Genomic DNA, 27011 nt, shown 5'->3' with positions numbered 1-27011 from the left:
AGAGTTTTTAATTTTGTCACGTATGTAAATAGATTTTGCCATGGTACAAACTTGTTTAAAAACTTTTGAGTATTTTTTTACATATTCTATAAAGTCCGGGTCGCTACTATAGGCTTTTCTACCATATAATTCAAACATTTTTTTCCTACTAATATAAATACCTACTGTAGCCCAGTCACTGAATTTAGTTTTATTGTTTTTAATAATAATTGTTTTCTTAGGAAAAGTTTTATTGAACTCATTTTTAATTAATTCAAATAATTGCTCATATAAAATATTTATACTACAGTTAAAATAATGCAAAAGTGGGACCTTATTAGATATTTGAGATTTAAATTTGTCTTTCTGGGATGCAGTGACTGGTCTATATTCTATTTCCTTGCTCGATGGCACAAAATGGTGTTGAAATGACACTATTTGACCGCAATGATCAGAATTAACAAAATTTATTATTGATTTCTCTAGCACTAAGCAGTTACAGAATATATTGTCTAAGCAAGTAGCTGATGTTGGAGTCACCCTAGTTGGTTCAGAGAAAAGATTTAACAAGTTAAAAGATTTGAATAAATTTAAAAACCGTATTGAAAGAGAGGAATCTTCTATTATATTAATATTAAAGTCTCCACATACAACTACTTTCTTTGAACTATTACACACTCTTCTAAGTACCTCTTCCATTGTGGTTTCAAATAATTCATAGTTACTAGATGGGGGTCTATATACACATACAATAACATAGTCGTACAATAATGGCACAGAAGTTCTACTAATATTATGATAATCTCATAACATTTCATCCCGAAGAAGCAATCAATCAGGCCATCGCCACAAAGCCTTGTAGGGTACTTATCTACACCTCTACCTAGGTACTCGTAAATGACCCTTTCTTTGTTTCTTCTGATAAAAATATAAATGAAAACAATGAAAATGAAAGCCTATAAGTTATAACGATACTCATATTCTTTCAGGCCTGAAAAAATACATTATGAATAGTTACTTACTGATAAGTTCTGATACCTGAACCGAATGTTAATTTCAATTAAAGTATTGCTAGTTACTGATCCATTCATCGCAATAGAGCTGAATTATGACCCACAGGCCATTCATCAGGAGCTCAGCAATTTGTCACGTGCCGATAATCATCAGTGAAATATAGGTTACGCTCGGCAGTTTCCCACGCCCTTTTTACTATCGGAGGCGTGGTACAGACTACTGGCGAACTACTAACTGCCAGACCCAAGCCATATAAGGCGAATTCCACATGGCACGCAGAGCGGATAAGCTTAGATGGCTGCGCTCTCTGTGGTGCGATTGTCTAAGGCAATCGTATTCATTTGACAGTTCATAACGTACGTTATGATGTGTCAAACGGCTAATTCTAATTGTGTAAGGAGTTCATAAAACGATAACGATATGATAACGATTTGATCGTAATTTTATACGATGAGTGAATGATGAATATGATTTTGACAGAAAATTCGAATTGTCTAAGTTTCATGAGCCCATTGCTAGTGTCAAATGATTGCGGTGACTCGTAACTCATGATAATCGTATAAATTCTCATAGAGGTGTAATTCTATCCTCGTCCTCGTATGCAAATTGTTAATTTATTTCTTTGAAAGATAAAGTGTGGTAAGCGGTGAGTGCTTGGTGTTAATGGAAATAAGTTTTAGTGAGACACAAGAGTTCTTTTTCATCAACAACTATAGCACTAAAAGCTGAGTTACACGTGTTAAGTAGATAAGTGTTTTTCACTTAATTTTACGTGATTAAATTGCACGTACTTAAAACACAAGCACAATCTAAATTTTGACTTGAAACTTACTACTAAGTTTTGTACTATACTACTACGCAATTAATTACTTAAAATTAAGTCAATAAAGTAGTTAGGTAGGTACCTACTTATGTACTTAACACGTTTTAATCAGCCTTAACCCACAATACTGCCAAAGTGGTAGGGTAAAGTTATGTTGGGACATAAGTGCCCTGTGTGGGCTTATTTACAGGAATAAATGACTAATAAAATAAAGAAAACTGTTTAAATATACACATCTTTTTATTTAAATTCTTTACACAGACACAGACAGCTATAAGTACTTCTTTTGTGGTCAGCCTTCGTCTCTTTACAAACTAAGTTTTCATTTTAAATATAATACTATAGGTACTTTAATCACAGCATTCTTGAAAACTTAGTTTTTTTTTGGAACAATCAACAAGATATAAAATAACCATGAAAAATCAACAGCCTCCCTACTCATTTGTACTTGTCGTTTTTGCTAACAAATAATTATGCAATAAAATGTATTGTTTTAAACTTTTATGGTTACTAAAATAATAATCATTAATACACTTCGAAGAGTTCCAACACTGGTAGATGGTAAGACAGGTGCAGGCGCTGTAGAACAAGATGAGAGCTGCAATGACAAACAAAATAACATGTTAGCTGCTAGCTAGGATATAGCAACAACACATATCTATTATCCTACTAATATTATAAATGCGAAAGTTTGAATGTCATAATGTCTGGATGTTTGTTACTCTTTCACGCCAAAACTACTGAACGGATTTTGTGTAAACTTAACAGTATTATTGTTTGTAACCTAGATTAACATACAGTCTATAATTTATGACAATCTGTGACAAACTAAATTTTAAGCGGGTGAAGCCGCTGGCAAAAGCTACTAAAAATACCTTCATTATTTGTGCAACATAAATCATACTGTTCATACATAATAATAATATAAACATACATTATCATATTCCATTATTTAACTTACATATTTTAGAGTAGTAGTAGCAGTAACTGGAGTATTCTCCACCTGGGTGTGGGAAATTATTGGAAGAGTTCCAACACTGGTAGATGGTGGGACAAGTGCAAGTGCTGTAGAGCAAGACGAGAGCTGCAATGAGAAACAAAAAAAACATGTTAGCTGCTAGCTAGAATGTGGCTGAAAAATTGTGATAAATCTTAGTCACTGTTTTTTTTATGCATAACGAGGCAGGTATTTGACCACAATCGCACCAAGTGTTAAGTGGGATGCAGTCTAGGATGGTACATATCTGCGCTGTAAGTGCCTATTCACTCTCGCCTTGTAAACACCCGGATTATAGTCTTCGGGAAAGACAGCAGCAGGCAACAAATTCCAGTCCCTAGCTGTTCGCATTATAAGAGTCATAATAATGTTATGTTGTGTAAGTATGTTGAACAGTTTATTGGTTAATGTCAATAAAAATAGGCCTTACCGTTTTCCAGGCTTGCACCTCTTTAGACGTCCCATCCCCAATCTTGTTTAGTGCCCAGGACGTGTTGCGCCAGAACTCAAGTCAAGGAACCCTCATCACACGACCACGCGCTGTTACTACATTATTTAGCTGGGTCTCCATCTGGCGTGGGCAATTATTCTTGCCTTTGGCACTGAAAATGAAATTGATTATTTGATATGAAGAAACCAAAGTTACAGGAGTAGTTATTGAAACTTGGGTTGTTTTAATTTTTGATAGAATGCCTTAATTTAGTGTAATAATCTATACTTACTTGTGTTTATAAACAAATTTAACAAAAATCAAACTTCGTAAAAGTTTTTCAAGTTTTTTGACACTTGACAGATAACACTTGTCATTCACAGAACATAGATTAAAATACTACTTCTCAAAACACTTATTTATACATAATTTATTAAATGTGAGATTAAGTTCGCCTTAGGTTAAAATTTTGGCATTAAAGTATAAATAAATAAAAAGAAGTAAACATTTCACGTCGTTTTTCGTAGTCCATTAACGCCACCTATTGTAGAGTAGTAGTCAACTTAGCCTGCCTAGCCTTAAAGTATGTATGCCACCTGGGGGCGGGTAGTGAAACTCGTATTTCATTCGTTCTATGCGTTTGGTTATATGATTTGCAGAGGTAAATTTTTAGTTCGAATTCAATGTTTTTATGAATAAAAGTATGTTATTAAGGTGCAATCATAAAATTTTATTAAAAAAAACTGCATTTGAACATGGATTTGATTTGTTATTTGTTAAAAAATAATGAGTTTTAGCGTATGTTTTTCAATAATAAAACGCAAATCCATGAAACGATTTTATACGACCGGTCACTTTTCGGTCTTCATGGAATGGACAAAATTACACAATTCGAATTTAGTTATACGATCGATGATCAATTGTATTCATTGTCCATCCATGAACAACTTTACACAATCGCACCTCTGATGCGCAGCGAAAACACGCTCCCCGTTGACAGCTGGAGGGATGACCAGATATTGCTTACCATTTAGAGAAATAGTTGACCATGCGTGACGATGATATGCTTTTTTGCATAATCTTTCATTATACCGATGAGGCTCACTAATGCTATAAAGTCAAAGCGATTGATTTACTTTCCTCTCCATTTATGCTACAACGTTCAATTATACCTGAAACACTGAAAATAATGGTTAGTTATGTAGTAATTAAATGGAAACATGGAATACTGTAAAGTGCAAGTGCAAGTAGGTAATTAATTCTTAAACATAACCGTACTTACTAACTACGTTACATTTTACACTTCCTTCCTTTGGAAGTTCTTTACTTACTTCGGCTGAACCATTTAAGAACCTAGTAAGTGCAGCGGAGCAAATTTTACAGGAGAGCGAAAAAACGCATTTTCATTTGCCCTGCTAAGATGCTTAAAGATTTGGATAACTTCCGATGTTTATATTAAAGATTAGTTACTAAAGTATACTTTATGGAATAAAAGAATATATTTAGTTAAAAATTGCAAGTTTTATGCTCTTTACTAACACTAAAAATTATTTTTTTGACAAAAGTGCCTCGTAAAAATCAAAATCAAAATCGAATATGAATCAGTACTCATGTAGTCCCCAGATTTTGATATGGTTATCGAGTGTCAGCCAACAGAACTCGAAATAATATTTAAATTACAGTAGCATTTTACCTCTAGTAAGTCACATTGACCATTTTGAAACCTAGTAAGTCCATGCACTTACTAGGTTTTAAATGGTCATTGTAACTTGCTAGGTTTTGATAATGGTTTTTGCAGATTTGAATTGGACTTACTAGGTTTTTAGCAACGCGTTTCTCCGGTGTTAAGTGTAATAGAGCGATTTCTGTCTTCACATCCTGTGGAGACCTTAATTCTAAGGTGGTTTATGACAAAAAACGAAAATCTGAAAAAGTGTCCCTTACTAGGTTCTTAAATGGTTCAGCCGACTTGGTATAAACGAAATGAGGACCTACAGTATATGACCTGAATTAGGTACCTATTGAGATCTGATTTGCTCTCGGATAATAAAGATAGAAATGACCTTAATTAACTGTATCCAGTATCTACAGTAACAGTATTGATGATGTATTGTATCGCTTTATTTACCAGAACCCTGCTAAGCCGTTAACTTTATCCACAAAAATGCGGTAACAACTACGGACACAACCTCATAAATTAACATTTTTCCCTTGCCAGTTCTTTAGCAACAACCTACTTTTCCTTCTAAGGGTTCCGCATGATAATTAACTAAAACATTTAATTGTTTCCGAAAGCACATGATGTAACAAGTTCTCTACAATACATAACACTTACGAAGCCAAGCTCGGCAGCCTCGTTTCCCATACTGAGAAATCAACATTTAAGTGTCTCTTTCAAGCCTTCTTTGGACATGAACTACCCGCAGGTAGTACGATACCATTTAAGTAAACATTCGAAATCAATTTCAATAAATGGGCATAGGATTGGCAAATGATACATAATAGGGATGTTTCCTGGGTCGAAAAGCAAGAGTTTTAATTAGTCCGTCAGTTAACTTATCAAAAAATACTCTACACGTATTTTTCACTTTTTCAAACTAATGAAAATTTAAAGAGATAAAGCGCGCCAAAGTTCATAAGAAGAGGCCCGTGACGTCAATGCTTGCACAAAAGTGCCGCACGTTGTGAGTGACGTCGTGCGGAACTTCATCGCACCATAACTATGTAATTATTTGTTAGATTGACAAATAAAAATATACTTATGTGTCCAATATTTTTTGATATTAAACATGACGGACTAAAAAAATTTTTTTAGGAAACTAGCCTATTATGGGTAGGTAGACATTCGGTACAATATTTGGTCTGGACTCTGGGTTACTCTGGCTGGAGTTCTGGACTGAACGAATCGTTTCTAGATTACTCTACTCGGGGAGTCTCAAATACACAACCTACCTACATGGTCTGCTCTAAATGTTCTGTAGTAAGGCATGATGTACATGAAATGGATTCGGATTTCAGATGACCAAATCCCACGAGCTAAAGCCAATGCAACGCATAAAGTTAGGTAGGTACATAATTTGTTTTTGGAAAACCGAACAGTGCAGCGTGCATTTTTTTCAGGTGAAGTCACGGACTGGCATGGCTTTCAAGTAAGTAGGTGCATTGGATGGATTGGCTGATTTTAAGAGGTTGAAAAAAGAGATAATTTCTGAAAAAATGTCTTAGACCTTCGTATCAGACATACAACGTAGTAAGTAAATTTTACTAAGGTAAACACCACCTCAATATGTATAACGGGACTAATCCCATTCCCACCACACCTTTCCACCACTGCAACTCCTGTGTAGCCAGGAGCCCAGGATCTACAGCTTGGCCTCTAATAAAGCCCTCTAATGAAGTACTATTACTTATTCTGTAGTTGTGCAGACTCGTGTGTTGAATATCTACTTCAGATGACTAAAGGTATTTGGGAACCCTTTTACAATGAGCCATTAACTATTTAATAAGCGTGGCAAAATAACTGGAAAGAACGGACGTGGCACCATAAATTTCCAAGCTGGAAACAACAACAAAAATGTTACCATAACTTCTTTTACAGTCAGGTAACTAACCCTCCTTCTGGCGCAGTCGGGTAAAAAGCGCGCGTGTATAAACTCCAAGTGCTGCCATCTTTTGTCGCTGCGGCAATACGCGGGAGTAGTGACATCTATGCAAGTCAAACGAAACTAAGGCAACGTTTTGTTCACATGTAACAAAAAAAAAGTACAATGATTTATCCAATAATATTCATTGTAAATTTTATTCATAAAGTAACCTAAGTTATTTATATGTAGAAGAAAATTATAACGAAATTATTACTTACTGCAGCCTTTTGATTATTATTATATCTAAACGCGTTTTGTTTTACCACTATATAGAAACATTTTGTTGTAAGGCAAAATGACAGATGGCGTTACTGGCTGGCTGCCTACAAAGAAAAAAAAATAAACAGCTGCTTTTGCGTAGTGTGTCAAGGGCTGTCATTTTCATTTCTTGGTGTATCAAATTTTGTCAGCTAAAATTATCAAACTTTGATCAATCTTCAGACTGCTTCAGACGAACCTGTGGACAGATGACGTTTGGAGAAGAATCTGCTTTGAATTGGAATACCAGTTTTGGTAGCAATGGAAATTATTTCTTCAGAAATATGACAGAAAATAGGTACCTACCTCAATCAAAGAATGATGATGTTCTAACCCTCATTGTTTGTTTATGTACTTACAAAAACTAGTGTATTTAATTGTTCCCTACTTTCAGGAAAAGATCCCGTGAAGATGATACATGTGAATTTATGCCACTATCGAAGAGAATTAATAATTTGCATATAAACAACAATCTATCCTCAACAAGTGTTGTTTCTCAAAACCATAATTCTAGTCAAGTTAATGGTATCAATGGGGAGGCTGGTATGTCTTCACCCAGCTCGTCGTCGGATTCTGATAGAAGACCAAGTTATGACCCAGGGGTCAGTTCATCTCAAAGCAGTTATTTCTACGAAAATAAGTTGTTATTTGAGTTACATTTAGAGAGGATTCAAAGATCTGGGCAACAGTTTCCATTTTAGATGTGTAATTTAGACTTAAGACTTGTGTACCTTTATTTTGTTGTGCCTATTGTATTAGCGTGTATTTAAAATAAATATTTGTAATAAAAGTCTTGAAGAAAATAAGGCTTCTTTCCTTTTTATTTCTTCTCCATAAAAATTGCCATCTTCTCCACAAAAAAATGCCATGATTCATTATGTCAAAATGTGAACAATTTCAACCAATCATGTACAAGCTATCGGTACGCCATCTGGTGATAAATTTTTGTAACGTCTAAACAACAATGGCCGATTTCATTTTGTTGTAAAAGGTAAAAGAGAAGGGGCTGTGGTGTTTGTTGTGATCACAGAAAATATGAATCCAAAGAAAAATAACATTTCTGGAAGTTGTTAAACATTTGTGTATAGTGAAAATTAAAATTTAAGGTAAGTGTATCAACTTGATTTGTTTACGTGTGATTTTATCCGTGACCCTATTTTGCGAAGCGGTACTTCTTTTTACCGTTACGCGGGCGCGTGGCGGCCGGAGCGCTGTCGAGAGAGTGCCGCGAGGACCGAGCCACCCCTCCTCTCGCGATTTTCCTGCCGGTGGAGGAAGGAGTCGGGAGCGGGAGTGATTTGGTGTCGGAGGCACATGGAGGGGATCCCGCACCTTGGTGGGGATGCGTCGCGCCGCGCGTGATGGACGCTCAGCGGGGCAAATTGAACTGGTAGGGGTGAACAACCTTCGATATCTGTCTGGTTCCGCCCACGACCTAACGATATCCCTTCAAAACTTATGAATTACTTTTTAGATGCTACAAGATAATTGCGTAACTAAGCCTAACCATCCGGCCATATTGTTTGCAATCCTTTGTCTTCATTTACCAAACATTCAATATTTACATTCAATGTTTTTGTTGCAATTCCTAACATTTGTGTTCAAAAGAAAAACTTGACCTAATTTTCATTTTTAATCACCACAAACAAACAAAATATCTGCATGATTAGTTTAGATTTTATGGCAATGACCTCAATGAAACTTTCTAAAATACAATGTTGCAACTCACAGCTAATTATACTCCAACTATTAAGTTCCACTCGTTAATTAATCTATCAAATTTTACTTTTATATAATAATAAAATATTGGTTGAAATACTCAAATCGTTTAAGGCAACGAGCAGGCTATTACCCAATCAGGCTCCTCGCAGGCACTGAACCACAACCACACCTCTGTCTTGTGAAAGTACAGCAAAGAGAAAGTGAGGATCACGTTAGAGCAACATGCACATACATACACTCCAATTGTCTGGCAGTGTGTATAACAAACTTGCTGGTTGACTATCGGCTGAGCATAAAAAACTTTCTTTAACCTACTTTCTTAGTGCGCGATCATCTTTCGCCTCTCACCGTCGTTGAATTAATTCTAGTGTGGTGTGCTTGGTAGTCGGTAGTGGTCTGCGCCCTACCATCGTGTCCCTGTGCCGGCGGTAGTCCCGTGAAGTGGTGGGACGCGGGATGTGGGGGTACCGGGTGGTTTGTGCGTGACCAAAGTGGGATTGTGTTTTTTGTTTTGTTTTTCTCCCGCTCGGCGCGAAGGCGTACGATGTGCGACATGCAGAAAATGCCTAGTAGAGAGGATTCCTCTTGGTATGATGTTGCATAAGTTCTTTTTTTGCAGATGTTGGCTTCTTTTTTTAAACAATGATACCATAACAATCTGAGTTAGCGAACAAAGTTTTACTCATGATCATCAATTTATTAGATACTTGATCTAGAAAATATTATGTAACGATGTAGTGGAAAGTGATGATTTTGCATTAAATCCAGGCAATAATGATTATCACTTTCACTTTTGCAGATTGTTTTGCATCTTTGGTGTGCAAATAATTAGAAAGAAAAGTTTTTGAATGTTTTCCTTATCCAATAGACTAAGAATTTTGTACTTTGTTAGAAAAATTATTTAAAGTATGCACTTTGTTCGCAGTGAAGAGGAATCTGAGATGAACTTTGCTTACTCAACGGTGGGTGCCACGGGCACCCACTTTGTTACTACCAGCGGTCAACTGCCTGTGACCAAGATACAGCAAAATGTTTCAAATAATGGAAATACATTGCAACAGGTAATTCATTTATTTCTCTTCATCATCTTTACATTTATTGATTGATATTATGAAGTAACACACAGGTATAAGGCAGAGTTGCACCACCAAACTTTGATCATAACTATAACGTTAAACGGTGTTTTTTGTATGAAGTTTGATAGATTTTTGACGTTTGTCAAAGTTAAAGTAAGATGGTGCAACGCAGCCTAAATCTACACTTACAATATGAGTCTTCGAATAATAGTCCAATTAAAATAGCCATATGACATTGAGGCAGTAATAAATATCTTAATTATAATAAACGGACACCCTTGCAAGAATATGCATTTGCTAATTCCCACAGTTGACAATACACCTAAGTAAGGTCAGAAGCTTTCAGGTTTTTTGTTTAAAATAAAACGAATGTTCACTCACATATTTTTTTACCTCAATAACATTAGTGAAGCCTATTCAGTAGTAGAACTCACTGCTTGAACGTTTGTACTCATAAATTCTATTCATAGAGCCTTCTCGTATAAAGGAGGAGAAGTTTATCCTAGTGAAGTCTATTCAGTGGTAGAAAGCACTGCTTAAACGTTTGTACTCTAAAATTCTATTCATAAAAAGCCTTCTCGTGTTTATTAATTATTTAATTAATTATAAAACTATTGCACAATAAAATAGCACAAAAGGTGGACTTAATGCTATTTGAGCATTCTCAGCCAGTAGACCCCTGGGTTATGCAGAAAGCTGTGAGTGCGAAGGTAGAAGTTAAAATTGTTTATAGGAGGAGGAGTTTATCCTTGCTCTAAAAGAGACTTATTAAACCTCCTTGCTTCGTGAGTATATCTCAATTTAAAAAAAATACATATTGAAACTCCATGCTCCATAACTAAAGAAACTCTGCATCTATTTTTAAAAGAGACTGTATTCAAACTCCTTGTTTCATGTGTTATTTTTTTTCCAGGTGGTAGGCATGGTGGGTGGTCTAGGCGAAGGCGTGCAGTACGTTCGGACGTTGGACGGCCAGCTGCAGGCGGCGCCGCACCTCATCTCTGTGCCCATCGCGCTGCCTGGCGCCAAGCCAGGTGTGTGAATGTAACAACCTCTGTGGCTTATGAAACGTCTGACATTGCCGGACTTAGATTCGTTAATAGAAACGATTGAACTTGGTTCAAAGTTATTGTTGTGAATGCTCTTAATAAGCCAGGTGCGTGACAGATAACGTGCCACTAAACAACCTCTGTGGCTTATGAAACGTCTGACATTGCCGGGCCTAGATTCGTTAATAGAAACAATTTGATGGACGATTGAACTTGGATGGTTCGAAATTATTTTTGTGAATGCTCTTAAAAAGCCAGGTGCGTGATAGATAACATGTCCCACCAACAACCTCGATGGCTTATGAAATGTCTGGCATTGCCAGGCCTAGATTTAGAAATTATTGATGGACGACTGAACTTAGTTCGTAATTATTGTTGTAAATGCTCTTAATAAAGCCAAGTGCGTGACTATATTCCACCAAACAAGCTCTGTCACTTATGAAACGTGATATTTCCGGGCCTAGATTTTTTAATGGAAACGTTTGATGGACGGTTGAACTGGTTCGAAATTATTTTTGTGAATGGAATAACCGATTTTAATATGGAGTTTATCTTATGTTGTTCAAACCCTGCAGCTGGTCCAGATGACGCGTTTTTACTCTCTATTTTTTTCTGAATATTTTAGCTGGCCGCGCAAAAACAGAGCTTAAAAGGTTGAAAGTACTTAACAGCACAATAAATTCTAATGTAACATATGAAAGCAGTAAAGAATTTGAATTGAATTGAAAATAATAATGATTTCAGGCGATCCTCAACCAACGGTGCAAATCCAGGTGCTAAGTCCGAACCTGACGCTGCAGCCGCAGCAGCAGCCGAAGTACCAGATGCAAATACCTATACAGGGATTCCAGCAAGGTATTATGATTTATGTAGGAATTCATCTCTGTATCATTTACAAAAACAAAAGAGAAAACTGAACTTACATAATTTTATTTCCTACTAGCGGTTGCCCGCGACTTCGTACGCGTAGACCCCGTTTTACCCCCTAAGGGTTGAATTTTGCTCGGAAATTATTCGAATTTTTCTCGCCGTAAAAACCTTCCTTGGACTTCAAGGAACATTAAAAAAAAAAGAATTGGTAAAATTGGTCCAGGCGTTGACTTAAATACGCTTATCAACCCATTTTGCGATTTATTTTTATATTATAGATAATAATAAGACTTCATATAATTCCAATTCCATAGCCCAATTAATCTTTTTAAAATATCAAGATTGACAAAAAAAAACTTTTTTGCTTGTGTCAGAACTGTTTTAACTAAGAGAAAGGATGATGGGCACAAATGTATGGAAAGTGGTACCCGCTCCAATAGCCATAACCAATATGTATTTCAAAAGGCCTTTAGATGTAGGAAAATATCTGCTATGGGGCCAGTTCTAATTCACGTTTTGAAAGCAGTAATTCCACTAAGTATTATAAGAAAGTATAACACAATCATCCATGTATACGAGTATGTACTATGACTAAGATCTATTAATATAACTAAAAGAAGCATTGAAAAGGATAGGATTATACCTACGACGAACTACCCAAGCTATTAGGCCTTGATTCTCTTTCATCATCATCATCATGATCATTTTAGCCATAGCACGTCCAGTTGAACATAGGCCTCCTCTAATGATTTCCACAATGGGCGGTTGGTTGCAGCCTGCATCCAGCGCCTTCCCGCTACCTTTATGAGGTCGTCGGTCCATCTTGTGGGTGGACTTATTGGGTCTTGTGGGTTTATTCGCTTTAGCAGCCCATAATAAAATCCTTAAGAAGTAATAAAACTCTAACCCCTTTATTAATAAAATTAAGTTACACCCTAGTTGAACTCTGGCTTAAATTGTCATTTGGTATGGAAATGTCATTTTAATCCATGGTTCATCCTAGGTGTAACTTTTTATTAATAAGGGGTAGTAGTTCTTCAAAGAAAAATATTTATTTCACAATTATTATCCCTATAAATAATTATAGAGTTAAGGAAGGATGCTGGAGCAGTAAACCCTTCATGCCTCGCATAACCTAAATACCATACGATGGACACGTGTGATACTTCGACTACACAAAAAGTATGTTTATCTTCGAACGCAACCAGATCTGAGGCTGGTGGCCATAGTAAATGTTGTTCGTCTTGGTAAGACCTTTCAAATGACACTAGAAGCATATCTATTGGAGCCGGGTACCATTTTGCCCATTGTCCTTTCCATACTGATCAATTTTGCGACTGGAATTATTTATTATTATTATTGACCAATATGTTCAAAATACAGGTGCTGTCCTCACTGTGGCGTATTCTCCAGAGGCGAATGAAGCCGGCGGTCTCCAACTTATTGGACAAAACGGTTTGCCTGAAGGTAATATACATAAAAGCATATAGTTTTACGTACAATCGTCGTGAAATAGTTCGTGATACCAGGCCTGTTCATCTCCGCGAGTTTACATCGAAAACAAAACACGCACGATGGCCCACCTACAGGATACTATTCGACAAGGCCTCACATACGAATTTTACCGATGTCAGCCCTATAGCTTCGGCGCAGTGCCGATCACTGACGTTTATCAACAAAATGGTGCTTGACTCTTGAGACAGGCTAAATTACACCATATTGTTAATGACATTAAGCATACATTTTTTTAAATACCTTCGCGAAGTAAAACTTCTGTACGTAGTACTTATTATTATTCTGTGGTGATACCCAGATTAGCCAAAAGTTCGCAACACCTCTGTGTTACAATTTGGAATAAGGGTGTGTTGTCAACTTTTTGGTCACTTGTGTCACGAACTATTTGACGCTGACTGTACAACATCCAAAGGATATACTAAAGAAAGAATCGAATAAACAAACAAAAAAAAAGTGAAAGTAAATCCTGAACATTCACTAGAATGTAGACATTTGTCTATTATGTTACCATTTTTGGAAACTTGCGTGACAGAGAAATAAAACGGATAACTAATTTGTCAAAATACTGGCCTTTCGTGACTAAAGACTGGTGATATTCAGCTTTCATTGAGAAAACTATTTTTAACAATTTTATATTGCGTGCTTATTCTTTTCTATTAATTAATATAAAAAATAATGTATGATTAAAGCAAATTAATTAAAAAATAAGTTTTACATTAAATATTTCAAATGATCTTAATTAATTCGATTTAAAAACATTTTTATATCTCAGGTATATGAGAACAGGTGATTAATTGAATATGTCAATGTGTGTGTATTAACATTTCAACACACTTGAGCACTTTAAAAATATTTTCATGGGACTCAAATGTTTTCACCAAGTATTTATTTCTATGCACCCGTTTTTTATTGGATGTAATAATTATTGGTTTTTGGGTAAATTTGCACAGTTACTAACAAAGTTCAGTAAAATAAAATAACATTTGGCATTTCCGAAATGAAAAAGTAAAAATTACTGTTATTGTCGGTAACACAAGATATTTCCTTATTTGTCACACCTTTGTTTAAAAAGTAGTAAGAACACATTCCTTTGTATCAAAGATAGGTTGACCAAGTCGCTATACATACGGTTTTGACTTTAGGTATTCTTTAGATGTATTGTTAGTTTATATTGGCGTGGACTATAGTGTAACCTGCCTCTATCCACAGTAATGCCTAGTGTCGTGTTTTGTTTTAGTTAAGCTGGCAATAAATAATCTTCTTTTTATTTGAAGTGTGACAGTATATTGCGGCGCTTCTGCGCGGCGCTTGCCAAATGTTAGTCTCGAAGCGCCGTAGAAGTGCGGTAGGGCAAAATGATTGAGACATGTGAAGGCTCCGTAAGAGCAAAACTTAAAAGTTTTTTTATTAGTCTTATATTTTCTTTATTGTAATATTTGACGATTTGTAAGCACTATTTTTAATAGACCATGCAAATAAAGGAATTTTAAATTGAGTTAAGTTGAACGTGGTTGTGTCGGCAGGCCTGCAGGTGCTGACGGCGGTGCCGCAGGACATGCAGCTGCTGCAGGCGCAGCAGGCCCAGCCGCAGGACAGCAAGGACCAGATACCACAGCACCAGGTACACTACAATGTCTTGATAGCTTTTGTTAGGTAACTAATAAATAAAATAAATAAAAATAAAAAGTATTTATTTTGAGATAACAGATCCATAAATGTTAGTAAAAATACTTTTTTTTATCATTTTTTTGATACCCTTTTGTTTGTGGTGACATCAAGTGGACAATCCCCACTATCGGCTATCTCCTTCAGTACGCTATGGCAACTGCCGCGCTTTCTGTACAGTAATGATGCGCACTTTTTGCGCATGATAGCTTCAAAGCTATCTACGCCCGCCAACGCAAACAGCGCAGTATTGTATTGTATTTTTCTCTATGAGCGGCGTTATTATTATACAAATAGTATGCGTTTGCGCACTTCCCGTAGTACATATCTCATTCTAAGGAGTGTTTTTTTACTCGTCTGTCTTTGCATAGGTAAACTCGTTCTTTAGCTCCGATATTTATTTCAGACTGATTTACTAATCTATCTATCTTCTATATAAATAAAAATGAATTGATGTTCGTTAGTCTGATTAAAACTCGAGAACGGCTGGGCCGATTGAGCTGATTTTGGTTTTAAAATGTTTGTCGTAGTCCAAGGTAGGTCTAAACGGTGAGCAAATACGCGCGCGATACTGTTTTTCTGTGACAGACAAAATTCCACGCGGGCGAAGCCGCGGGCGGAAAGCTAGTTCCTAATAAAGTAGAAGCTCAGGTGGAAGAGCAGTCGCCCGGCAAGCGAAAGGTCGTGGGTTCGATTCCCGCCTTAGGCTTAAGTTATTTATAATCCTAATAAACTGACCATTATTTTATGTGCCAGGTGTTCATAATGCCGAACCAGCAAATCATAATCAACGGGCCGGACGACAACAAGGCGCTCAACAACAACACAAGTAACAATAACAACAACGCCTTCGCCAACATCGTCATCAAGGAGGAGTGCGAAGACAACATGTGTGATGACGTAAGAAATTTTAAACTTAATATAAAAAATCAATAAAATGTATGGGGAAGGTGAAGTGTAAATGTATGATGCCACGTTAAGACGTAGCTACCTACGTACGCACGTAACGATAAATAAATAAATATATATCCTTAGACATTTTACACTGCGCTTCTAGTCCCAAACTAAGCAAAGCTTGTACTATGGGTACTAGACAACGGATATAAACATACTTAAATACTTTTTTTTTGTAAATACATACTTATTATACATAGAAAACACCCAGTCCAATACAAACAAAGATGTTCATGCACACAAATGTTTGTACTGTGCGGGAATCGAATCCGCTACCTCCGGAATAGTAGTCCGTTTCGAACCTCTACACCAAACGGCCGACAATAAAATAAATAAATAAAGAAGCAAAGCTAATACAAATTCATAAATTTAAAATTGTCGGCATTCCAGTTACTTAGTAAGATTATGACCAATATGAGATTAAAATGACATTAATTATGCAATACAGTATTGACTAATTGGCTTACTAATACCTTTTAGTTTAGCACCTCAATAATTTGTCTCCAAGGTTTTTACCACAGTTATTACCACCTGTGCAATAGAGGAACAAGTGTTTATGAACCATAGGTTTTTTTTCTTCGAAGTAGATATCTATGCCAAGATGAGATATTATTATACAAAGAATACGTTGTTTGTAGGAGAGTTCGCAAGGCACGGAGACGAGCGACAGCTCCACGTGGCAGATGACGAGCAGCAGCCAGCAGGACCTCATCAAGTATCTCAACACGCTGCCGCCACAGGTAAGCCTTGCTACAGTTTATAATGTATTCATCGTTATTGATGGTTTTAGACTTCTGTAGGAACATCACTTCTGCTCTGTACGCTATGTCTGGCGTTCAATTCCAGTGATTTCACTTATTCCAGGTCTACTACCAGGTATCTAGGTCATAGGTCCTGGGTATGAGGTCTGTTTACGTAGCGTGTACTACCTGTTTTTAAACTGATCAGATAATCGTAATTTATTTTCTGCAAAATGACTTGTAAAAAGCGATTTTACACAATCATTTTAAAATTATGCTTTTGGCAAGAAAAATGGAGACTCCGCGATAGACCAAAACTTGCGTCAGCGCAACAGCGAGAAGTTACTTATTATGTTCAAATAACTTACGCTTACGTCAAACAGTTCGTGATACCCAAAGTGGCCAAAAAGTTGACAATACAACCTTATTCTGATTGGAACAAAGACGTGTTGCGATCTTTTTGGCTACTTTAGGTGTCACGAACTATTTGATGCTGATTTGTATTAGGATACAATTTAAACCATATTCAAGTCTAAAGTACGGCCAACGAGAAGCGATACCAAATGTAAACAAACCTAATGTCATGGTCATTTGGAATAGCACTGGTTTGACTTTGACATATTTTGGCGGGAGAACGAGACATTACGACAAATACACAAGATGGGAAGAGACAGAATAGATTTTCAGTTCGACAGTCGAATCGACCTTTTGTATCGCTGCTAGTTGGCCGTACTTTAATCATAACTCTTTTCAACCAGCAAACCCAAGCGCTGCCAGAAACCCTTCAGCAGTTCCTGCGACTGAATCCGGGCGAGGTCAAGAAGATCGAGGACGTGGAAGTGGAGATCGAGGTCGAGCCCGCGGACGAGCAGCGCGACGACATCACCGAGGCCGTGCTGGGCGAAGGTGAGTCTTATTGTCTGCGTGATAAGGATCATTTTAGCATTGCAGCTGAGGGATGACTGTCAACTCCATCAACGGCCGTGCTGGCTGAAGATGAATCTTATAGTCAGCGCGATAAGTGTCATTTTTACGTTACAACAGTAAGATGAATGCAACCTTATTGTCTGCGTGGTAAGTGCCATTTTTACGTTACAACAGTAAGGTGAATGCAACCTTATTGTCTGCGTGGTAAGTTTCAAACGCAAGCACTGCCAGAAACCCTTCAGCAGTTCCTGCGACTGAATCCGGGCGAGGTGAAGAAGATCGAGGACGTGGAAGTGGAAATCGAGGTCGAGCCCGCGGACGAGCAGCGCGACGACATCACCGAGGCAGTGCTGGGGGAAGGTGAGTCTTATTGTCTGCGTGATAAGGGTCATTTTGATATAACAGCAGTAGGATGTGTCACTGGCGCTACTTCATCGACGAGGCGGTGATGGCTGAAGGCTGAGTTTTGTTGTCTAGGTGATAAGAGTAATTTTCATTCAAGAGAAAATGGCAGCGCTGTTTGCCATTTTTATTTTACAACAGTAAGGTGAATGCAACCTTATTGTCTGCGTGATAAGGGTCATTTTTGCGCAACATCAATAGTATTAATGCCCCTTGCGCGACGACTATCAACGTGGCCGTGCTGACTGAAGATGATTCATATTATCTGCGCAATATGGACCATATTTACGCCAGAGCAGTAGTGACTACTGCCACTATGTTTTGTCCGAATATTCATCATCATTATCTATTTGTCTAGCTTTCCTTCATTTCACTGTATTTATATTAATCAGCCATCCATATACGCACGCACTCACCTTCCTATTACCAATTTTAATTAAGATTTTTAATTAAAACCGCACATTCCAATTTTTGTTTAAAAATGTAAAAAAATTCTAAATTTCAATTTCCTATAATGTAATTGTTATCAAAATAGTATTTAATTGACTGTTTAATATTACCTTACATATCATTTTGCCACTAGCTTAAAAGTAAAACTGTCCGACTGCTACTGTAATTTACTTTTAGAGTTGTGTTACAGTTGTGATACAAGCGTGAGCTTAGTGCAGAAGCCGCTGAAAATGTTAAGTCTGTACTACTTAATAGAAATAAAGCTATTATTTATTTATTATTTATTATATACGTGCTAAGAACTAACTTGAATCTTCCAGACGGCACCATCCGTATCACCAGCAAAAAGAAGAAGAAATACAAGAAAAAACCTCCTCGGCCCGCTCGTCCCAAGCCGGGGCAGGTGGTGATCGCGACCGGCGCCGACGGCTCGCCCGTGTTCTGCTGTCCCGAGTGCCCCGCCCGGTACCAGGAGAAGGCCGAGCTGGAAATGCACCTTATCGTGCACAAAATAGAGCGGAGATTCATCTGCGGCATTTGCGGGGCTGGGTGAGTCTGCAACCTCCGTATGACCATAGTATAATCATTACTATACTATGGTCATACGGAGTATACCACAGAATAATATAAGTACTACCAGGCCTGTTCATCTCCGCGAGTTTACATCGAAAACAAACACGCACGATGGCCCACCTACAGGATACTATTCGACAAGGCCTCACATACGAGCGAACATTGACTCACGCACGCGTATTCTTGTGTATGATGGAAGAAAATAAAGAAAATTGTGTACTAAATACTGTGCAGTATTTAACTGCCTAAATGATAATAAAAACACAGAATGTACTTTTTTAAGTTGCCTCAAGACACTGAGAGGTAAATAAGTAGTTAATATTATTCATGATAATTCATGCTAAATCATGTATTTCCACAGAATAATAATAAGTACTATGTGCAGAAGTTTTACTTCGCGAAGGTATTTAAAAAAATGTATGCTCAATGTCAGTAACAATATGGTGTAATTTAGCCTGTCTCAAGAGTCAAGCACCATTTTGTTGACAAACGTCAGTGATCGGCACTGCGCCGAAGCTATAGGGCTGACTTCGGTAAAATGATATGACGTGCGGTCCCAAACTGCGGAAAATGGCGGAGGAAATACATGAATAAGCATGAATTATATTTTTTGTATGGTTGAAAGGGGGCGCGTCTCAAATAAGTTTGGGAACCAATGCTCTAGTTACGCGGCATTACGATGAACATTACTTAGTTAAGGACAGACGAAGAAGTATACGGAAAAAAAGACAAGTTTATAAACTCCTTTGTTTTGCAGTCTAAAGCGCAAAGAGCATCTGGAGCGGCACAAGCTGGGCCACAACCCCGAGCGGCCCTACGTGTGCGGCGTGTGCCGCAAGGGCTTCAAGCGGCGCGAGCACCTCAACCTTCACACCGTCATCCACTCCGGCGTCAAGAGCGAGATGTGCGGCGAGTGCGGCAAGGGTGAGTCACTTAACTATGGTTATTTGTTTGGGAAGAAAACGCCTTATAAGTGCTTGTTCACGTAGGTACGCGCGGGCGCGGGGGCGGTTGCGGGCGCGGGAAACGTTGCGAGCTCGTGTTCACATTAACCACCAGGCGTTCGCGCGAGTGTGACGTACTATCGTTTGTAGCGACAAGTTCAAACTGGTTGAACTTACCTGACGTCGCGAGTGAAACGCGCGCGCCGCCGCTAGTTTGACATGAACACACACAAACATCTTCACACGTTGAAATTACCGCGAGCGCTCCGCGCGCACCAGTCGCTAGCTTGCCCGCTAGTTAGGCCGCACCTGCGTTTCGTACGTGAACACTTGGAATCACTACATATGTTTGATATTTCGTCACCGCGCCCGCGAGTCAACGTGAACAAGCACTTTAGCGCTCCTGCATACAACGCCGCCACCGCGTCACCGCCGCGCCGTCGCCGCGCCGTCAAAGCATAATTTCGGCAATAATCGAGGCAGCGGGCTTCACGCGGCGCGTATAAACAGTGCAAAGGCGCGGCGGCGGCGTCGTGTGCAGGAGCGCTTAGGCCCTATTTCTTCTCACTTCTTCTTATTCGTTACGGTCTTGGCAGAGCGGTCGTAGTCACGTTGAGGCGTTGTTCACATGGGTTGTAGAGGCGAATACAACTCGCCGCACGATCTCCCGCCATCTCTCTCTGTTGGCAGACTGTCTGGTGCAGTCACATACGCCGTCTCCCACTGCCAATTTCACTTGGTCGGTCCAGCGCATTGGTGACTTGCCACTGCCTTGGTGGAAACCAGGCCTTAGACTACGGTCTCCTATTAAACGCTTTACGCGTTGTACGACGCGACGTCAGCATCAAACGTTCTTATCAATGCCGTACGCCGACGTTAACGACTGAAAGGCACCACAACACATTTCTATAGTAAGCATTGTGACGCAGCTTACGGCGTGACGCTGTACGAGGTATACAGCGTTTATAATAGACCGCAGCATAACGGCCAGGGGTCGGCAATACAATACAGGATGATCGTGATCTGATTATTATTTGTTCAAATGGGGTATCCCCTATACAGTACGTAAGAAACCTTATCCGATCTAAAAAATAATTTAGTGATCAGCTGTTATATTATTTATCGTCTGCACAAGTATTGCTTAGTTAAGGCGGGTTTTAGAATCGCGCTGACCGCTCGCTGATCGTCGGCGCTGACAGATCAATATGTATGTAATTGAAGGGAACGTTCCTGAGTGACATAGTGATTCATACAATTCGACTGTCAGCGCTGACGGTCAGCGTGACTCTAAAACCAGCCTAAGGACTAGATGACTCAGTGTTTGTTCAAAGATATTTATTTCAAGATTATAATATTGGTGTTGTCTTCGTCAGGTTTCTACCGCAAAGACCACTTACGCAAGCATACTCGCTCGCACGAGAGCAAGCGATTGCGCGACGAGCAGAACACGCCCGCGCAGCCGCCGCCGCCGCCGCCTGCCATCACCACCACGCGCTCCGATGCTGTGCTGCCCGAGATCACCATACATGTGAGTGCCGACACTGAATAATAATAAGTACTACGTACAAAAGTTTTACTTCGCGAAGGTATTTAAAAAAATTATACTCAATGTCATTAACAATATGGTGTAATTTAGCCTGTCTCAAGAGTCAAGCACCATTTTGTTGACAAACGTCAGTGATCGGCACTGCGCCGAAGCTATAGGGCTGACTTCGGTAAAATGATGTGACGTGAGGTGCCAAACTGCGGAAAATGGCGGAGGAAATACATGATTTAGCATGACTTTATCATGAATAATATTAACTACTTATTTACCTGTCAGTGTCTTGAGGCAACTTAAAAAAGTACATTCTGTGTTTTTATTATTATTTCGGCAGTTAAATACTGCACAGTATTTAGTACACCATTTTCTTTATTTTTTTTCCATCATACACAAGAATACGCGTGCGTGAGTCAATGTTCGCTCGTATGTGAGGCCTTGTCGAATAGTACTCCTGTAGGGGGCCATCGTGCGTGTTTTGTTTTCGATGTAAACTCGCGGAGATGAACAGGCCTGGTGGTTGCTCGACAAAGGCCTCCACCAAGGATTTCCACAGCGACCGGTTTCAAACCCGTTTGCCCCTTTGTCTAAAAATATGGCGATAAGGATCATTATTTTATGGTATGATGGGCAAAACTTTCAGCGCTGCCCTCATTCAGATGCTTCCCGAGACATTCCCCAGATCGTGTGTTCTTAATAGGATAGAAACTACTTCATAGAACACCGTCTTGCAACTGGAATGTTCCATTAATTTCTATTGCTAGAGCATGTCGAAAGCACTTTACAAATAAACACGTACTGTAAGGTTACATATTATACTGAATTATGTGCATTTTCCACCACCTGTTATGTTTAAACCTGTATTTTACAAATACATCTGGATCGTGGAAGCATTTCACATATTTTTTCCTGCCATTTTTATATTAGTAGACTTCTTTTACTTCTCACGTATGTTGTTAGGCAATAGACACTGGTGCCAACAGACCGTTTCGCAAGTACTGAAGTCTGTTTTCATTTGTTCAGGTCCCGACAAGTTCGAACATGCAAGTGCCCGTTCAGATCAACATCCCGCAGCACGTGATGTCTACGATAGCGTCGCAGGCGTCGCAGGACACGCAGGCGCAACTCGACGCCCTCCTCGCCGACCACTCGTGACGCCCCTAGCGCGCCCCGCCGGGCCCCGCGGGCCCCACGGGCCCCGGGGGCCCTGGCGACGACCTGGACGAGACGCTCGCGATCATACTTAACAATTGGGAGGACTGTCCGGAGACCGAAACTAGCGAGTGAAGACCTCGCTCGAAAACGATTTGGGGTATGCATTTCAAGTCTATAACGTTGATTGGAAACGCTCGCCATCATACTTAACACGTGGGAGAACTGTCCGGAGACCGAAACTAGCGAGTGAAGAACTCGCTCGAAAACGATTTGGGGTATGCATTTCAAATCTATAACGTTGATTGGAAACGCTCGCCATCATACTTGACACGTGGGAGGACTGGCCGGACACTGAAACTAGCGAGTGAAGAACTCGCTCTCGAAAACGATCTGGGGTATGCATTTCAAGTCTATAGCGTTGATTGGTGATGCTCGCCATCATACTTAACACGTGGGAGGACTGTCCGGACACTGAAAGTAACAAGTGAAGGACTCGCTCGAAAACGATTTGGGGTATGCTATTTCAAGTCTATAACGTTGATTGGATCAGTCGAAGATTCCGTATCACCAAAGAAATCCATCGCGTTAATCAAATCAAAGATTACAAGCAATCGAGATTTTGTTGACTCTGGCCTCACCACCACAAAATTTCTTGGCGATTTGGACTCCCAAAAGGCGAAACAGGGTATTGGCAAACATGTGGTACCTTCATTAGCGACGAAGGCGAATCGATAAGTGTTAAGAATATTCCGAGACCATGACGGAAGGATCGACCCCTCGAATTTGTGTGGAATTGTGTTTTACAAGTGTTTAAGGAGACAGTATTGAAGCATAAGTGATGTTGGACTGTAGAGAGAGAAGACAATAGATCTAAGGTAATATTACACTTAGCTTTTAAACACATGATTCGCTTTATGTACAGTAAAATAAGTTATCGAAGACTTATTTCGTCGTATTTGTAAGTAAACATTTTTCACAAAATTACTCGAATTGATTTGAGATTAAGAATAAGATAGCGGCACTTGTTTACAATTTTGATAAATCCTTGAAATCCTTGAATTTAATAAACATGTAAATACACCGGCGTGTGAACAGGGTACGGACAATCTTGTGGCTATTTTGAAATAGTATGTAATTGTGGATAAACTCGTGGTACCTTATTCGATTCTATGAGTTTTTACTGGCTCATTTATTACATTGGATAATACAAATCAAAATGTGTATTCCGCAAACTGACAACAATCTACCCTACATTTATTTTATTTATTTTTTACATATTTTTTATTTACAACATTTTATTGATCAAGGCATGTTGAAAAATCAAACTAGTCTGATCTCCTTTTTTGACTGTTCTTTTTTGGCTTTGTGTTTTTTTTATTGTTTATTTATATATGGTTCCCAGACGTTTTTTATGGCATTATTCACTCTGACAAGTTTTTAGTTGTCATTTGAGGATTTAGTCAGGTTTTTTTTAATTATAGTGTAAATTGATATCATTTCAGTATAGTGGTGTCATATATTATAATGCCGCGTTCGTACATTAATGATTAAAGTCCATGCATGGGTCCATATTAGACCAGCGGAGTTTCGTCTTCCCTACATATTGGCACTTCTTCCTTTTCCCAAAAATCTGCGCATGTTGGCATTCATTGCGCGTACTCTGCGTTTGACGTTTGTTATTATGTCCAAGGTCAGTCTAAGTCTGATATACACATTAGTCTGTTGGCTCCAAGACTATCTTGGTTCAAACATAACCTACGGACGCGTACGTCATAATTTGCCTGTATTATCCAATTCATGGTAGCAAGTTGATCTTCTAAAGTCTACAATGTATAAGTCATTGACATTGTTATGCCGCTTACATTAGAGTAAGTTTCCGTTTTCGATTAAGCTTCTTTTTAATTAACTGATCTAGTTAGTAATTTAGAATAGGAACAATTAAATATAGGTGGCTTAGTTTACAGTTAATTCACAATGAGGATACATATCATTGTTGATGGTATTTTGTATCAACCAGCGGACAGTTGTCAGAGGAACAATAACTGTGTAAATATCATTTTAAACTGTGATATTTATATCGTTACTAATTAAAATTAAATGTTGGAAATGTCGCCATGATAATACCGTCATCCTTCTTAGCGGTCTTCACTCACACACGGTGGCCATGTGGCCACAGACACAAACGCTGTCACAAGTAGCTAGAAGTGGCTACAGCGCGCGACAGCCTCTGTAGTGGCATGTGGCGGCCACCGGCGTCAACCGTGTGCGGCGAATCCAAAATGTATGAAAACTACAGTTTTGTGGTTGTGGCCGGTGGCCCGTGTGCGGCGACGTGTTAAGACGCGATAAGCGAATTGTTAACTGAGAGATGAACCATAGTCAATGACCAATAAGATTTGCTAAATGTCATTAGCCAATAGGATTCGCAAAAATATCATCTTAGAATGTTCTTTACATTATTCAAGTGTTGTTTTCTGTAAACACGACAATAATGTGTCTTCTATTGATATTAGAATAGTCTTTGCACTTAAAAAAGTAGGTTGTCAATGACACCAGGGAAGTGGCTTTCCGCTGGTGAAGCAGTTTTCAGAAAAATCTTGTAGAAAATGTTAATGAAACAGCAAATAGCATGACAATTTTATTATCTTATCATATTTTAAACTAGTTGTACCTAAATGTTTTTATTCTCGTTCCTGGATAAAATTTTACGTCCCTTAGTTTTTGTTAACGTCAAAAAATTGCCGTAACGCAACGGGTGTAAATGAATAAAAAATACTAATCGGGGTTTGAAGTGGTTATCAATAATCACGATGCGATCCGTCCTATTGACCAATAGGATAATTGACATCGGTGGACAAATAATGGCTGCCGCGAGAGCTAACAAGTGGTTAAGTCATATGTTGCGGATGAAATTTTAAATACATGCGTTTTTAGCTACCATCAGAGGCCTAATATGTGGCGATTTGTAAGCGGTTGTATGTTTAAAATGTTTCGTTTGTCACATCTCTACCCGGTCTACGGAAAACGATCGTACAAACGACGGCAAATCAATCTAAACACTGGGATTTTATGTAGTGACAATTAAATGATAGCCACAAAAATAAAATGTAAAAAACGTATAGTCTGATACAGTGTTGGCAAAAAGTTAATCTGATTAATGATTAAAAATTAATGATTAAAATCATAATCAAATTTTTTTGATTATGATTAGTTAATCATTAATCAAAAATTTTGATTAAGATTAATTAATCATAATCATTAATCGTTAATTTGATTATTTGATTAACTATCTACTATTTTCATAAGAAAAGGGTTGGGAGTGTATGAAAAGGTACCCGCGACTTATAAAATATCTAGCAAAGGGGGGATCTGGAGTTGTACTGTCGTTTTCCCAAAAAACTGCGTTAATTTTCACTACTCAAAACACTTATCGCACTAGTTTTGTTTCTCACAATTCCTTCTATTCTTCCGGTATCCTCCAGCAAAATTGGGGCAGGATAGAAGTTAAGCGGGCTGGCTGACGATAGGGTAGAAGTCCCCCCCCCCCCCTCCCAAGGTAGACGCAAGCGTGGGCAATTCAACGGAAAGGTGGGGTTACTAAACTAGGACGTTTTGTGTGTTGGGGAGGTACAGGAGACTTCGTACCAGAAGTTTCGGGGAGAAGCCCACGCGTGGGCAATTCAATAGAAGGGTGGGGTTGCTAAACTAGGAGGTTTTGCGTGTTGGGGAGGTTTAGGAGAGTTCGTGCCAGAAGTTTCGGGGGGAGGGCCACGCGTGGGCAATTCAATAGAAGGGTGGGGTTGCTAAGCTAGGAAGTTTTGCGTGTTGGGGAGGTGCAGGAGACTTCGTACCAGAAGTTTCGGGGAGAAGCCCACGCGTGGGCAATTCAATAGAAGGGTGGGGTTGCTAAACTAGGAGGTTTTGCGTGTTGGGGAGGTGCAGGAGAGTTCGTACCAGAAGTTTCGGGGGGAGGGCCACGCGTGGGCAATTCAATAGAAGGGTGGGGTTGCTAAACTAGGAGGTTTTGCGTGTTGGGGAGGTGCAGGAGACTTCGTACCAGAAGTTTCGGGGAGAAGCCCACGCGTGGGCAATTCAATAGAAGGGTGGGGTTGCTAAACTAGGAGGTTTTGCGTGTTGGGGAGGTGCAGGAGACTTCGTACCAGAAGTTTCGGGGGGAGGCCCACGCGTGGGCAATTCAATAGAAGGGTGGGGTTGCTAAGCTAGGAGGTTTTGCGTGTTGGGGAGGTGCAGGAGACTTCGTACCAGAAGTTTCAGGGGAGGCTA

At 38.9% G+C, this 27011-nt stretch overlaps 2 protein-coding genes and 1 long non-coding RNA gene across 5 annotated transcripts; 2 read left to right on the top strand and 1 right to left on the bottom strand.

Moving 5' to 3' along the window:
- Positions 1-2037: 2037 nt before the first annotated feature.
- LOC135074923 (uncharacterized) lies at positions 2038-3643 on the bottom strand. The gene is made up of 4 exons (XR_010257912.1): positions 3536-3643; positions 3244-3415; positions 2778-2900; positions 2038-2414 (listed from the first exon to the last, which is right to left on the bottom strand). It is a non-coding gene; the product is annotated as an uncharacterized LOC135074923 (long non-coding RNA).
- Positions 3644-7257: 3614 nt separating this feature from the next.
- LOC135074922 (uncharacterized) lies at positions 7258-7951 on the top strand. The gene is made up of 2 exons (XM_063969295.1): positions 7258-7443; positions 7540-7951. The coding sequence occupies exons 1-2, from the start codon at positions 7355-7357 to the stop codon at positions 7844-7846; spliced, it is 396 nt and encodes a 131-aa protein (XP_063825365.1). The 5' UTR covers positions 7258-7354; the 3' UTR covers positions 7847-7951.
- Positions 7952-8093: 142 nt separating this feature from the next.
- On the top strand, positions 8094-25850 carry LOC135074432 (zinc finger protein 853-like). Of its 3 annotated transcripts, none has more exons than XM_063968726.1 (13): positions 8094-8251; positions 9793-9928; positions 10857-10977; positions 11737-11847; positions 13246-13329; positions 14901-14998; positions 15799-15942; positions 16635-16736; positions 17495-17642; positions 18836-19064; positions 19846-20012; positions 21406-21560; positions 22596-25850. In XM_063968726.1, the coding sequence occupies exons 2-13, from the start codon at positions 9809-9811 to the stop codon at positions 22725-22727; spliced, it is 1611 nt and encodes a 536-aa protein (XP_063824796.1). In that variant the 5' UTR covers positions 8094-8251; positions 9793-9808; the 3' UTR covers positions 22728-25850. The 3 variants fall into 3 exon arrangements, with proteins under 3 accessions (XP_063824796.1, XP_063824795.1, XP_063824794.1); XM_063968725.1 differs by lacking the exon at positions 8094-8251 and adding an exon at positions 8276-8535; XM_063968724.1 differs by lacking the exon at positions 8094-8251 and adding an exon at positions 8967-9455.
- Positions 25851-27011: the final 1161 nt, after the last annotated feature.

Source organism: Ostrinia nubilalis, chromosome 9 (genome assembly GCF_963855985.1).
Source record: "Ostrinia nubilalis chromosome 9, ilOstNubi1.1, whole genome shotgun sequence".
Lineage (NCBI taxonomy): Eukaryota > Metazoa > Arthropoda > Insecta > Lepidoptera > Crambidae > Ostrinia > Ostrinia nubilalis.
The sequence above is the reverse complement of the archived record's forward strand: the minus strand, read 5'-3'. Positions and strand labels throughout refer to the sequence as shown.